The sequence below is a fragment of the Cyphomyrmex costatus genome, unplaced genomic scaffold (genome assembly GCF_001594065.2).
Source record: "Cyphomyrmex costatus isolate MS0001 unplaced genomic scaffold, Ccosl1.0 scaffold160, whole genome shotgun sequence".
Taxonomy (NCBI): domain Eukaryota; kingdom Metazoa; phylum Arthropoda; class Insecta; order Hymenoptera; family Formicidae; genus Cyphomyrmex; species Cyphomyrmex costatus.
Genome location: NW_017275610.1, coordinates 155,410 through 171,759, shown reverse-complemented (window position 1 = coordinate 171,759; position 16,350 = coordinate 155,410). Strand labels below are relative to the sequence as shown.

The window sequence follows — 16,350 nt, the reverse complement described above, 5'->3', positions numbered from 1 at the left end:
CAAGTAATCTCCAATAAGCTCGATTGACTTCGGCTAACTTTGCTAGACATTTAAACAAAGTTCTCGTTTTCAGTAACAGATTGAAGCTACACTTTCACGAAGCCAGCTCGAGCGGTGCAGCTGTGCGCTCTGTTGTTTTATTCTACTAACTCTAAATTTATCAGAGAAGAAAGAAAGAGAGAGAGAGAGAGAGAGAGAGAGAGAGAGAGAGACAGAGTGGGAGGAGGAAGTGAGTGTTGAGAAGGGAAAGAAAGACAGACAGGATAACTTGGAGAAAGGGAAGGAAATATCCCCACCATGTCTGTCGCCTTTTACTCCCCTCAGGATCAAATCCGTTCGTCTTTCTTCCTTTTCTTTCCTACTCTCTCCCGCTCCTTAACGCTGCACGGCGTGCACAGAGATGACGTTGCAGCTGCACAATTTCCAAATTATGTACATATGCATCTGCCCCGACTGCATTGTGTGGGACCGAAATGCTCTTTTCCCGAAGTGATGAATGGAAAATCCGATTTTATTTATTCGGAAATTGGGGAGGGGTGTTCGTTCACCGTTTTGCGTCGAAATGGATTTCCTCGGAGCGTGCAAAATTGGTTTTGTTTCGAGAACGATTGAAATGGAAAAGCGCACTGTATCGAAGATTATTCAGTTTTTTTTATTATTTTTTTTTCGTCGGAGGAGAGCGCAGCTTTATATTTTTTGTTCCACTTAGCCCGGTGTTTATAAAGGAAAAAATAATAACATAAGTTCGCGTAGTAAGATATAAAACATACGTGGAAGAATTTAATTCGTTAGCTATTTAGATATCATTTATTTTTAATGAAAACGATTGTAAATAAAAAAATAAAACTGAAATTTCATCTTAATCTTGTCATCGCTATGAAGTAAATTAATATTTATAGTTTCGGTGAACTTTAATCATACATCTTTAACGGATGTGGATATGTATTGTCTTATCAATATAGTTTGTCACAAGTATTTTTTTTGTGAAATGAAATTAGTTTATATATTGCCGTACTTCTTTCTATTTTTTTTGTATTATATATTTTATTTGTACAAAATTTAAACAATAGATGCATGTATTTTTCTAATGTAATATTTCTATAATAATTTTTCTAGAGTTTCATTGTTTCCATTCATTAAATTATCAGAAATCTATTTCATTGTATAACAAGATTAATTGTTGCTTTAACAAGTTCAAGTTTAACTTCGTGCCTTTTTATTTAAGGTGCACAAAGAAGAAGCATCCATCCCTTAATCTCCTTCGTGGAGGATCTGTAGCTATCGCAGTCGAATGATTGTTTCTGGGAAACCAGGCACAATCCGCTGGCGGAAAAACGAAAAAAAGAATAGATGGTCTCGTACAAAGCAATTTCTTTCTCCCTCCCTGTTCCCTCGCCCCCCTCCCTCCCTCTCTCGGTCTCGCGTTTTTTTTATCCTCTTTTATGTGTCCGTCGGTTTCAGGCTCCGCAGGATGATATTTTACAAGCCTTAATTTGGGCCACAGCTGCCAGCGGTACCTATCTTTTTCCATTGCCTATGTTTCAGCGTGCTTGAAAATGTCATAGAGAGTACGAGATTCACGCGAATAGTTTAGAGACGACAGACTAGATGGGGCGTGGATAGGTATTGTAAACAAATATAACGCAAACAAAAAGTTACATAAACAAATGTTCTTTTGTAAATATAAAAAATAACTTCTAGTATAGATGGTAAAAAATATAGTTTCAACAAGAATCTCTTGCGAAAAAAGACACAAGAAAATAATGTTTTCATATAAAAGGTCAATAAGAGAAAATATTTTGAGATAAATATATAATTGAATAAATTTTTAAAAAATTTGTAGCATAATTAAGTTATAGTTTCAGAAATTATCAGGTTTTCTATTAAAAAATTTGAATGAAACGAAATTAAAGGAATTTTTTTAGATATAAAATTATTATAATGTAGCATTTTTCTAGATATAAAATATTAATGTAGTATGAAGTAACTGATTTACTTTTAGAAAGTATAGAGCTTTCAGAAGGAATATATTCAATTTAAGAATTAAGTGAAATGTTTGCTGTTGCTCAAACTATATTAACAATTTAATCACGCTTTCACATTCATTGATGACTAATGATTCGTTAATAATTAATCCCCATCAGGGGATTCACAGCGATTTATATACAATATATATAGACTAGCTAAAGAGAAACAGAACACGAGATTAATTGCTTGGAGATCGTAACGGGTGCGAAGGTTCAATAGAAATAGGAAGATCATTACGTTGACCTCGCGCTCGATATCGACTGCTTCAATCCAGTTACAAGAAATACTTTGTATATAAATTGCACTTTATTTTAAATCACCTAGCGCTTTGCCTCTAAATTGTCGGTTTAAAAAAACATTTCATCAATATTTGAAAGATCGCAAGGTCTACTTCGTAAAGTTAGATTAAATTTATTTATTATAATTAAACGGCAATTCAGTTTTTAAGCTTTAGTTGTTTTAGAAATAATTATGAAATTTACAGAAACTTAATATTAATTCGCGATGCAGCGGCGCATGTTATTTTTGAATGAGATTTACTCTAAATAAATTATTTTATTTTATATTTAGTAAAATACTAGCGCGTGTAGGTACACTCCAAGCCAAAAGTTTGGAGAAACACTTTTTAAAAATTGATATTTTTTTGAATTCCCAATAAACACCAATTATTAACAGTAATGTAATATTAATATTAATTTTACATTTAACAATATAAATATAATATGACACATATGTGGCATAAATTACGTTTTAAGTGTTAAAAACGTTAATGTTATATTACTTTTAGCTGGTATTTATTGGGTATTTATACAAATATTCAAATTTGAACAACACTTGAATTTTTGGAGTTATATTCAAATATATTCTGAATTCATCACAACGTGTTTTTTAACAATAATATTTTAGATTCAATAACAGTTATTGAATGTAAGAAATTATGGCCAAAAAAATTATTGTGGATATTTAAACGAACTATTTCCAAAATATCAATTTTTTCCAAAAGTTTTTTTAAAATTTTTGTCCTGGAGTATATGTATCTATATACAAGACTCTGTTTCTTAATTCAGTGGAATGTTCTATCGTATTAATCGCTACTACAGTTATGAATCATATCAAAGATTAAGTAACTTTGAGGGATCAATAAACTGAGCTACTATTACAAATAATTTCTATCTACAAAATAAATTTCAAGGTTATGAATGACTTTTGTAACACATAATCGCGAATTACCTGTTGGACGTTGGAAATTTCTTCAAGTTCTCGAAAGCGACTAGGGTTTTCCAGAAATATGTTATATATTTTTGTACTTTCACGAATTTCAAGGTTACTTTATTGTATATAAGTAACACGTATTTGTTCTCTTCACGTCGAAAGAGGCACGTGACGTTCAGGCGACTGACTTCGCGCGACAACGACGACGAAGACGACGACGACGTATGGGCGACTTTGAGGACCCCTCTGCCTCTTGCCCTAAGACTCGCTTTCAGTTCATCTTCGTCTTTCGTTTCCCTACCGAGAGAGCGGTATCTTGCTTCCTCCCTTCTCCGAGAAAGGGTCCCCCACCATTTCTCCGAGGGGGAATGAAGCCCCCTCGATGAGCAACCATGGGTAGTGATGGCACTTCAACCTATTCAGATACTGACGAACAAAACTCGAAATATCTCTTATTTCTAAACTTCGACTAAACTTTTAATTCGGACTGACGTAATTTATTTTGTATGCTACATTCGTTTTACTTTATTTTATTTTAGTCAATCAAAATTTTATTAATTTATTTTATTTAATGTATTTTCTATTTATTATATTTATTTTATTTCATTAATTCCTGATATATAATATATACATCTAACTTATTTTTTTTTACTTTTTAAGGTAAATAAACATGTAACTTTAAATACGCAAAGAGTAATTTTTAATGATAGATTAATTAAAATAGCTATTGATATAAGATTAGATTCATCTACATATGTGTTATATTTATCTCTTCTCGCGTATTTAGTTGCATTTTACTTTTTTTTGCACACGTATTAATAAAATTAAATTTATTACATGTTTTTTTCTTAAATTTTTTATGTACGAATAAATTGCATATATTAACGATTATTTGATATCTATACACGCTTGTTTCCTTGATCCTCCTTTACTATCATTGCTTATCGCAAATTAAGATCTATATGTGTATGTGTATGTGTATATAGATACATATATATATATATTTCTATTCTTAATTCTTTTTATTCTCAAATTTTTAATGTTAGTCATTAATATTGAATTTTTATGAAAGTCAAGATATCAAAATTCGTAAGCATTTCATCAAATAAACAAAATTTCGCAGAAAATTTAAAGCGATGTTACACCCCAACTGATCGGGCGATGAAAAACTGGAATAATGTGGATTTTTATAGGGTTTCGATGTCATCACTAGCCATTGGGGGATTTCCGACACGGAAGGGCCGTATCGATTATTTCTCGCGCCTCGCTATGTTAGCTACGCTGAATACTGCGTGAGTTTATGCGCACGGCTGACGCACGCATGTAGATTTCGAATTAATCACAGGAAACGATGCATTTTGCTTCTTAATTGACGGTTGCAGAGAACGCAGATAATATCAATTCATGGAAAAAGGGGGATAAAAATTCGATAAAAGTTCGAAAAATTAAAATAAAAGCAAAACGAGCTATAAATTTTCTAGATATATTACGGTAAAGAACGAGATAAAAATTTGATAAAAATTCGAAATATTTATAAGACGGAGGAAGATAAATTTAAATTATTTTCGGATCTACGATCAACGTTTTACCGCTGAGCTTGCATGAGTCAGACTTCCGTTATCAATCATATTGAAATTTGCTTTTAACCCTCTATCTGCAATCTGGGTCACTTTTGGCATAAGCGAAATTTCACTTTTAAAATTTTTTCTTCAATTTTTATTAAATAAGATTTTAATATTTGAGTCAAAAAATCTATTAATTCTAATATAATAGAGAGTTAAAAATCCTGTGTATTTTTCCATATTTCTTTGAATGCCTAAAATATATAAAAAAAATTTGGATCAAAAAATTTAGATTGCAGACAAAGGGGGCAAAAATATAATTTCAGACAAAATTAATAATACCTATGCATTATTTACGGATTAACATTGCTAATGTCACATGAGAATAAACACAAAATATTATAAAGTGAGATTATTATGATTATTATAAACTGTAAATAGAATGTGTGTATATAATTACTAATTAGTAATAACACTTATATTAATAAGAATAACGTAAAAGCATGTTCTGTACTTTCTGATTGCGAGTGCAATGCTTTTTAATTCCTACGATAAAATTCAATAATTTATATTCACGACGTTAATTGAAATATTTAGCGGTATTAATAAATAATTCTCTATGCGTAATAAGCAGGCAAAGGACACTCGTTTCAGTAACCACAGATTTATTGCGAATATTATTATACGCAATAAAGTGTATTATTTCCTCGTTACAGGCAAGCGCATTGCTTTTATGAAAAAGTTTAAATTATTAATTCTCTGATAGAGAATAAAATTCCCTCACACATTGTATTGTGCTTAATGGATGTATGTAGTTCTACAATTTAATATAAACAAATATAATAAAAAACATAAATTGGCGTTCGCACGCGAGTGTAACAGAATGACCCGTAAATAAAATATACAAAATATAACGAGGAGAAATATTGATGGAACAAAACGTAATAATCGTGGATTTAATAAGCAAGTTCTTACCTACGCAATCGGGTAATTCGGTAGCGGTCTCGTTCCACTTGCCATTCCTACACTCGAGCGTCCTTTTTCTTTCCCTGCTATCTGGAAACACGCTGCCCGACTTGCACAGAAATGTCCGTGAAGTCAATGTACCGTTCGACACGTAACTTCCGTTCGGCGCCAAGACTTCCGGACAGCCGAGCACTGCAAAACATAAGTTCATTTCCACCTTGCTTTTCTAGTTAACACCTTGCTCCACTTTAAAGGGCGATATCGTGTCGTTTTTCAGAGTTTCCAGCATTTCCTTAGGTTTTTCAAGTAATTTCCGAACATTTGAACGGCAAACACTAGCGAGTTATTAAAAGTTTTAATCACTGAAATAGTTAATAAAGTAGCTAATGGCATTTCGAGAAACTTTTAAACTGGTAAAAAGACTTGAAAAGTGGTCTCAGTTGCGAAAATTTTGTATTTAAAATTGAATTTTATATTCATTCGATAATATCTTTGATCTTTTCAAATGTTTACATTCGAGAGAGCAAGAAATAAAGAGATTTATTAATGTTCGCATACAGAAAGAAATAAGATTATAAATTCTGCCTTTTTCTAAAAGGCAAATATTTTTATAACAGTCCGTTATTATGCAAAGAAGCTTTTTGTAATGTAAGTTTAATATTACCGAAAATACTGAAGTATTGATTACGACGTTATTAGAAAAATAATATACAATTTGTTTTTAGAAAGATTAAAAATGCTGATAGGACAGGCATACTTCGTTATAAGCTCTAGAACTTATCTAATAATTGCTGAAACCATTAATTAATCAGAATGTTAATTTAGCCCGGATAACATGGTCGACTTAATTTTGCTTAGATCTGATAAAATACGCACGTACACAGTAAAAAACGTTTTATATTTGCATTAAAACAGGTCCTTATTAAAATTGTGTTGAATTTTTAACATGTCCGAGTGTGAATTTAATACTATGTGTTAAGATAATTACATAATGTGACTGTGTTATTTAAACATTTTGTGTTAAATGATATCCAACATTTTTTAATGTTAAAATAACACTCACAAAATAACATTCACAAAATAGTGAACGAATAAAACATTAAAATAATATATTTTTAAATGTTAATTTTTTAAGATAAATGAATAAAATATGTTGATTTAACATATTATAAATATTAATTTTATTGAGAAAGTATGATTTCACGATTTGCTTAATACAAATAGTGGTTAATTTTTTATATAATATTTATGTTACTTCCTAATATATTCATCTTATATTAAAAATGTATTATAAATATCTGTCTAAAAAAATAATTAGAATTGGAAATTTATACTACTTTTTTTATAAAAATGAATGTTAGATAATAAAACATTTTAGTAAGATCAATATTTATATTTAATAATGTAATTTTATAGTTTAACTAAAATTTTTCCATTTTATTGTAATTATTTTTTTAAAATGTGACTTCTTTTCATTAAAATAATTTTTTATTCAAGTTCTAAATCGCCGTTTTTTTTTTCTTTTAAATACAATATAGAAAAATATATAATTTTATCTTAATTTTTCATCTTGTTAAAATGCACGTGTAATACTATTATGTCTTAAATTACTATTGTATCTTAAATTAACACAAAAATTTGGATGGACATTTAATACAAGTTTTCTAACTATGCACCTTTACTGAGATTATTCCCGAGTTAACCATTTCGTAACAATGCGCGTGTTCATGACACTTTTCCCCCATGTTTTCCGAGCTCAAAGTTATTTTTTTTACCTTGATACTGCAGTAAAAAGCCTCGAGCGTTGTAAAACCTCTTTGAAGCAACGAAGTCGAGGGTCACTACGTTCGAATACGAGACAACTCGCACACCTGCAGCGGTGCCACAGAACTCGAAGAGAGTGCTGCCGCGATCCCGCACTCTCACGATGTCCATGCATTTTCCATCAGCATCTGGACCTGCAATTTATTCGTGAATTCTACCTCTAGTTTGTTTACGAAACGCGTGAAATTAGACGCACTGGGACGTTTATTTTTTCGACGAGGCGATCGACGTGATTCCGTAATCCGATCGGTGTCATATGCAGCGCATGTGCGATGCACTGTTTGTATGTAGTGAACTAGTTATGTGTTAGCAAATCGTTATTCATTTCGCGGCTTCATAAGAGTTAGAGTGGATCGTTGAAATTTGCGTTTTAAATAATGATCGTAAATTTTTCGATAAAATATACTATGTCGTTTCGAATGTTGCCAAACGTCGTATACATGTTTTAAGATTTTATTTAAGTTCTCGAATCCCTCTCTATTTAAAAATTACGAGTTATTTTCATCGTGGTGAGAAAGAACTGACGCGTCAGATTCGTTTCCTACAAATGAAACTAAATCTGTTTTTGGTCTCAATGCGAGCAATACAATTTTTATCAATTTAACTTGTTGAGTTTTGGAGTTGAAAAGTTAAAACGCGAACTTACCACGGATATTCAAGTCATGAAATGTCAGAACTATCCTCTGACCATTAAACGTTCTGAAGGTCCATCCGCATGTTTCTCCAATGTAGTATAGAGGGTAACCCGGAGTGTTAAGGTAACCACCTTCTTCGCTGATCACTTTCACCTGCTGGTTGCAGTATCGTTTAACTGCAGCTTCTACAATCAATGAAACATTATCCTTCATATGATATAGCGATACAACAGTTCACTCATGGACGTAGTCAGGATTTTGTCTAGAAAGGAGGTCAAATTAGAATTGAGATTTTTTTTAATCTGGGGGAAGGAGGATAGTCGAGTAATATGGACTGTTGGATTTATTCTGTTTTATATTTTTAATTAACTACTGGTAGGTAAATTGCAAAATCATACATTTTAATTTACTAATTTGCTTTATTTTTTTTTAAATTGTAAACTGTTTCTTTGAATTGGCAGAACTTAAATTTATAACACTAGCCGTTTTGGATTCTCAAAAAATCTTTCTATTTACTTTCAATTGTTTCTTCTTTCTTAAAATTAATTTTTTGTGAATGCTTATTAAGCATAATTCGTTAAGATGATTTAATTATTTTTATTCTTCTTTAAGATTTGAGGGAGTCATGATTCTCTTTGGCTACGCTCATAAATTCACTTATCCATATAGCGTAAAAGCTTACAATAACATTTGCAATGTTATTACAATATTGCTGAAACATTACAATGTTGCTACAATTTATTGGAATGATATATGCTGTATTGGTTATATGATATATAGGGATATGATATATACATTCAGAGAGACGCTATTAGCGTTATTTGTGCCATTTTATCTTTATTGTTCATTAATTGTAGTAAAACAAGGGTAGAATGACACTAACAGCGCTAATAGCGTTTGCCTAAATTCACTCATAATGCAATTTTGTTTCAACGAAATTGCGTTTCAGTGTGTTAGGAAGAATATTTTGAAAATAGAAATTTATAGATGTATTTTCCGTAAAATAAAATAATATTTCATGCGTGTTTTTGCAAAATTAGTAAAAAATTGTAAATTACAATTTAATAGTATACACATATGCGTATATATGCAGTCATAAATAAGGCATCGTCGATTTATTGCATTTTCTTGGAAAGGGTGATAATAAAATTCAAAGGAAAATTTACAAAATATTATAAAAATAAACATTATTTGAAAAAATTGTTTAGCAATTTATTTTTTGTTAGAACGTTTACGTCGATTTGCGCGGGGATACTTTATATTTTAGACTATTTCAAAGCAATAGACATATATTGATGTTAAATTTGAATTTAAATTTTGATGTGACACGTGCATTTGATAAATCGTATTAATGCTACTCTCATATGTCTGCCTTTTAATTAAATTTTTCTTATTGTTAGGAATAAATTGTACTGACAGAGACACAATTCTATCGTTGTGAAAAGAATTATTTTTGAGGGGATGGGAGGATTTAGTTGCCATAAGGCTGCCATTAATATCTGCATTTGTTGCGGTCTATTTGTCGCAATGTGATATGATTGCATGCACGAATCTTTTATAGCGCGTATTGCGAACTGGGAGACGAGGGTGTCCTTGCCCCAGTTTCGAGGACAGGGGTGCCATTTCTGGATGGAGGGAGGGTTTAGATACGCTGGTGGCGGTAATAAGGGCGATGGAGGGGAATTTTGGTCCTCCGTCCTCCCTTCTATCCCTCTACTATCCCTCAGTATGCACCGTTCCCAATATTCCACCAAGTGTGACGGCCTTCGCAAGGAATGTTTTGTCCTGCTGAATAGCGAACGGTTTTCATTCGATCTATCGATTCAATCGAGCGCTTGTCTAATGAAATGCTTTGCATTCAATCGAGATATTGAATGTTACGAATAATTTCGGATACTGATGTTTCATTAAGAGATAATTTGGTTTGATAAATTTTAGTTGTGACAATTTATTTGATATGAATTAGAAAATTTGAGAATTCGCTAAAAACTTTGAAAAATGAGATTCCTTGAAATTCTTGACTTGATGATTAATACAATATTATTAAAAATATGCATATGTCTATAGAAACTAATTTAATACAATGTTAAATAATTTTGTGAATTATTATATGTTATGTAGTAAATAAATAATAACTTTATTATTATGTTACTATAATAAAATATTCTATTAGTTTAATATGCAATATTAACATGTATAATAGAAAAATATTTATGATATTTATGACTAAAATTATATAAGTTATTATTATCATAAAAATGATTGTTCTAAAAATGTAAATTATAAAAATTGCAACCATTTTATAGTGATAATAACTAACTGTAATTATTTTTGGATCGACTATATACGATATATGTTGACAGAACTATTAATTACAGTAATGTGCAATTATGACCACAAAGATATAAAAAATATCCATAATATCCAATTGGATATTATACGTATTGTCCAAACTGTTATCGGTATCATACTGAAATGTCCTATTTTGCTTATCAAAATATTTGATTATAATAACCAGAAATTGATTTCCGTTTACTCTGTTTACTTTGAAATTGAGCTCTGTTTACTCCCACTAAAATTTGCTTAATTATAACATATTTTATTAATTCAATTGCGACGGTCGTTTTCGTACATCGTAAGTTTTGTGACATAATGTAGGCCCACATGATTTCTCGTTTCTATGCCATAAGGCTCATTCATTTCGAGAAATGGAAACCTCTATAACGAAGAATTAAATCCCCAGGAAACGTCACGCTTCCCTCGCAAGGGAGCTCCACAGTAGGTACGTGTGGTTCCATAGAATGACGAGATTACATGACCTTTCCGCGCGACATCGCTGCGCGTTGCGCTCGAGCGCGATGCATTGTGCGCTATCGGACACACTGTTTCTTGTTGCCGGGAGAATTTCAGCGCATATGCCAGCAATCCCACGGTCAATAAGGATCGATGCATCGCCGACAGCTGGCGGACAACAACCAACGGCGAGATAGAAATCTGAAGCCGATTTCGTCGGACACGCGCTACGTCACGTGCCGTGCATTTCTCCGCCCCCGCGTGACCTGTGTGCCCGGGGCGTTTGCTTTATCGAGCTCGTCGATCATCGATTGCGCACGCCCGGATGTCGATCGCGAACATAGCGGAGAAATAGACCTGGGCATTCCGCCGATAAATAAAGCCAGATTCGTAATACCGTAAATATTTCGTATCATGAGCCGGATATCGTTGGTTTCATATGGAAATCGTCGAAGCTGTTATCGTTTGGAATTCGCAACAATTAACAGAGAATTAAAATTAATGTCGAGAAAAATTACACAAAAATTCAAGGAAGATTTCAGGCAGTTGAGAGATTATTGAAAGTATTATGCTTGTATACGAGAATTGGTGTGCACGCGGAAAGAATATGATTTTGCTGAAGTATCTAAAAATTTAACTAGATACAGATCTGAAATAATTTGGATCATCAAAATGATTATGTGGGATGTCTAAATTGCTTGCTAGAATGATAAAATTTTTTAAATTATTATTAACGTTTAATAACGCGTATTTCTTTAGCAATAATTCTTTAGCTCTAATTATTGTTATGAAAATTTGAAGAATTATTGTTTAAAGAACAAATTGTTATGGTCACTGGAGTTAGTAATCCCAAAAATGTCGATTTTTTAAAAGTTTCCGAACTCTGGAGTATCATGATAATACTGAAAAAATTATGACATTCTAAATAACTAGTTTTAATCTAATATAATTATTTAGTTGTTTGATGGTCCATGATTGTTTTTAGATTTGTATCTTGCTAGATTTTTCTATACTCCAGTCAAATTATTATTTTCATATATTATAATAATAAAGTCTTTTAATTCAGAGATTTTGACTTTTTTTACTAAGCTCGAGCAATAATTAATCGGGTTTTATTATAAAATATTTAATATTATAAAATGTATGACATATAATTATTGAGAATATACTCACCTGGTATACACGCGTATTTTAATAAAATTCCACCTGGAACCCAAGAATGTGCTCGTGGATGTTCGATAGTCACGTTGTAACGACAGTGTTTCTGACCAGAGCATCTGCATTATAAAAGCGCGTATTAAAAATCGATGAATAACGTAGATTGATTTGTAAAAAAAGATATTGAAGTAATTATAGACGAACGTTAATCTTTTCGCAATGTATTTCTTTAGTATCTTTTATACTATAAATTGCGCTAAAAATGCATCTGATATACTCGTACAAATTCCCTGTATTTTCGCGTAATAAATTGCAATTTATGCAAGGTTTCACTTTCGGATACTATCGATTGTCCACAGCCTCCAATTAAATAAACAGCGCCGGTCATTAGGGGCTGTGAACGCGCTGACAAAAGCAGCCCCCGGGCTTCTTCTGGAGGGATGGAATTTAGGGGTGGGACCGGGATTGTTGCTGCGCGATCTTTGTTGCTCGCGTTTGAAAGCAGGAGTGAATAATGGACGAGGGTGGATTTTCACCCCTTTTAAGAGGCCTCGATGCTTCACCCTGCTACGTTGACCTCCTCTTGTCGATTTTATCGGTCCCTGAACGGAAATAAAAGGGAAATAACGTTTCACCCACGCTTGCTCTTGCGAGGAATCTCTTTGAATTTTTTATACTTGCCAGCCGCGACGGATTCTCAAATTGAAACTTGTGGTTATGTACTCGATCGTATCTCTTCGTTAGTCAAAGATAAGTCATCCTGTTTGGCGACAACATTTTATATAAAGGTTATATATTACTAAGAGAAAATCGCAATACTGTGAGAAATAAAGAAAATGCAGAATAAATGCAAAGACAGAATAAACAGAGCAAAAATTAATTTTGCTCTGAAAATAATAAAAAAATATGAATACATAAATTTATCATAATTTTAATTTTGAGGTAGACATGTTCTTTGTATTAAAAAAATACGCAATCACATCTATCCTTTCTTTAGCATATTAAATTATAATTTTATTACTCATTACCTTTTTGTTTTTAATTTAGTAATAATTCAAACAACTTTTATATTCTATTATGTGCGAGTGAGAGAGAGAGAGAGAGAGAGAGAGAGAGAGAGAGAGAGTGAGGTAAAATTCTGGGGTTTTTAAGTGTAAATGAAATATTCCATTTTTCCGTAAAAAGCTCGGTGCAATTTCAGTAATGCAAAATTTGCATCCCTCGCATTGCCAACCCCTATTTGCGGAATTCCCGGAGCGTGATGCTGTGTAAACGTAGGGAGAAACCATTTAACGGAGATCGTTTCTCCTTCGGTGATCATTTGACGTACGTTTTAAGGGAAAAGAGAGAGAGTGGGCAATTATTGCTTCAGGAATGCTTTTACCCTTGCACATCAAACGTCGAGATTTTACTCTCGACTCTCGACGAGTCTCGAGTGGCGGCGGATAAAAATGGCGGGTGTATCGGAGTGCTTCCCAATCGAGTGGCTTAACTAAATTTCGTAATAATGACTTTCAGAAGTTTCAGAGATTATATTTCTAAAACATTGCAATTTGTTAACTATTTTATCTGTCTTTCTGGATTAGTTATATTTTAATTGTCATTATTAATTATCTTAGTTATATCTATTTCGAGTTTAGCAAATTTTTCCTCCTATGAAAATATTTAATTTGTTAACATTTAATGTACTACTTATTAATTATAATATATATTCGTTAAAATTTTAACATTATATATATTATTTATTCTTAAATATTTATTCTAGTCATTATAATCGTATTGTATTCATTATAGAAAATTTTGTTTTTATACACAAGAACTTTCAGACAACAAAGAGAATTCCAGGAGGATTTAATCGCTTGTTCTAGTTTTACTTTGTTGAACCGTATCACAGTTACAGCTTTACCAAGAGTCTATTACAATGTTTGTAGTTGGTAGTAAACGTTCGCAATAAGTCATTCTTGAGCTGCGGTCTACCTCAGACTTCGTTCGTAACTAAACACTATCTTGTACCATCGAACACTTGTGTCAGGAGCAGAAAAGTCGATATTGTCGACATTGGTTATGGAAATTCTATCTGGCTGACAGATCGTCAATAAAATTATTTTTAAGTTGAAATTGGAGAATCTAATGCAATGTTGATATAAATCACTTTTTAAAGATCCAAGAAAACTGCGAATTCAAATATGATCCGATTTTTATATGAGCTTACATGAGTTTATAATACTTTATAGATATTTCTACTTTCTAAGATTAATTGTTTAAAATTTAGAAAAAATGTTATATTAATGCACAAAACGTTTTAATTTACCGTTATACCATATTTGGAAGAACAAAGTGAATCTACCTTTTATTCAAGGATAATCTGATATCGACAACGTCCGGCTCGATGTCCTCGTCGTCGAAAATGTAGTTTCCTTTGAGCTCTTGCATATTCATCCGTTTCCGCGTACTATCTTTGTTCCTCCACATTTTGAGATCTTCTTTCAAACTTTTCGATTCTTTCTGACAGAATTCCGTGTGATTCGCGTGGTATTCCGCCTCCAGAATAAAGATGAATGCTTTCAACGATCTGCAAACGCGATATTAAACTGATGTAACTCTGCATATAACTAAATAAATTAATAATAAATCAGAAGAAAATTTATTTAACAAAAATTTAATCGATTAAAAATTTTTTTTCCGTTATTGCGCTCAAAGCTTTTTCTTTTCGCTCAAATTAAAACGCGCACACCTGAATATTTTATACGATGTCACTAAACGTTAAATTAAAAGCTGAAATTAAATAATTATAGTTTTAGTTTTTGTGGATTGGTTTTGAAAATTTTGATATGCATTAATATTAAAAATTGCATTTATTAATAAGTTTGTAGTAGAAAGTAAATATAAGGAAAGAACAATTTTGTACTGAAATAACTAAAAATTTAGCTAGATAGACATCTAAAAACAATTTTGTTTGACTTTCAAAATAATTATGTAGAGCAAGATGAGAAGAAATCTAATTTTAGTATACGTACACTGCTGAAGCAAATACAAATATGATAAGCAATAATAAAAAAATTTTAACGTTCTGGTAAACAGCTACTTCTTGAGCTACTTCAGTGAAATTTTGCTGAAATATTTCAGTAAAACTGTCCTTTTTGTATATATTTACTTTTTTCTTTTAAGTTTCTTTTGGATAAGCAATCTTTAGTGTCATTTTTCTAGTATTGCCAGAGAAGGATTATATAATATTATTTATTCATTTTAATAGGAGTATAAAATTATTATACAACACTATTAATTAATTTCTCTTGCCAAAAATTTTATTTATATTGTTTTATACGTAAACACAGAGCCTTATTATTATATTAATTTTACATATTAATTAATACAATAGAAAATGCAATAAGTAAGTACAAAGATGTAATATATAGAATTTAAAATTATTTATGGAATTTATGAATATTAACTTATAGAATTTTAATATTACTTAACATAAATTATAATTATAATTTATCAAAATATAAATTTATTAATATTATTAGATAAACATTTATGAACCACATTATGAATATGAATATAAATGGCATATGTAATAAATAGTATGATGTAAGCGCTCCGCAAATTCTTATTTAATCGTCTTATGACAAAATATCTTCTTAATAAATCAGAAATACGAATACATTTTAAGAAATTTTTATCAAAATGCGATAAAAACGCTAACCAACCTGCATGTCAATCGGAGCAGACCGTGAGAGCATCTCTGTTCCTGGACCACTTCCATATATCCTCCGGAGAGTTTCACAGCCTTCAGAATCCTGCCAAAGGGTGCTTGAGTGGTAGCAATGATCCTGGGCGAGAAACTGGCCGCGATCGTCATAAGCAGCAGCATCATGAGACTCGTCAGGGTCGTCGCTGCCAGCCAAGCCATGATGATGGTTGATCATCACAATGACCTGGAAATCTCTTTGCGAGCCTCGTCTCTGGAAAGGGCTCCTAAAATTAGCCCTCGAGCACCACCGCGTTCTGATAAGTCACGAAATCACTCTCTTCAGAAGGTAGACGTGCACTTTCTTTTCGCCTCTTCAGATTCTCCCACGACCACTCGAATCGAAGCTCTGCTGTCCAGAGGTCAATGACCTTTTGGCCCTTCAGACCAATATTACCCTCTTGTGCCCCAAATAACCGCG

At 31.9% G+C, this 16,350-nt stretch overlaps 1 protein-coding gene across 1 annotated transcript in view; it reads right to left on the bottom strand.

The window, feature by feature from the left end:
* LOC108771561 (uncharacterized) overlaps nucleotides 1-16,091 on the bottom strand; it is a 43,551-nt gene extending 27,460 nt beyond the window's left edge. Inside the window, exons 1-6 of the mRNA XM_018536880.1 lie at nucleotides 15,889-16,091; nucleotides 14,526-14,750; nucleotides 12,194-12,297; nucleotides 8,239-8,412; nucleotides 7,544-7,726; nucleotides 5,778-5,960 (exon numbers count right to left, since the gene is read on the bottom strand). Coding sequence (XP_018392382.1) covers nucleotides 5,778-5,960; nucleotides 7,544-7,726; nucleotides 8,239-8,412; nucleotides 12,194-12,297; nucleotides 14,526-14,750; nucleotides 15,889-16,091 — 1,072 coding nt within the window. The remainder of the gene's footprint in view (nucleotides 1-5,777; nucleotides 5,961-7,543; nucleotides 7,727-8,238; nucleotides 8,413-12,193; nucleotides 12,298-14,525; nucleotides 14,751-15,888) is intronic.
* Nucleotides 16,092-16,350: the final 259 nt, after the last annotated feature.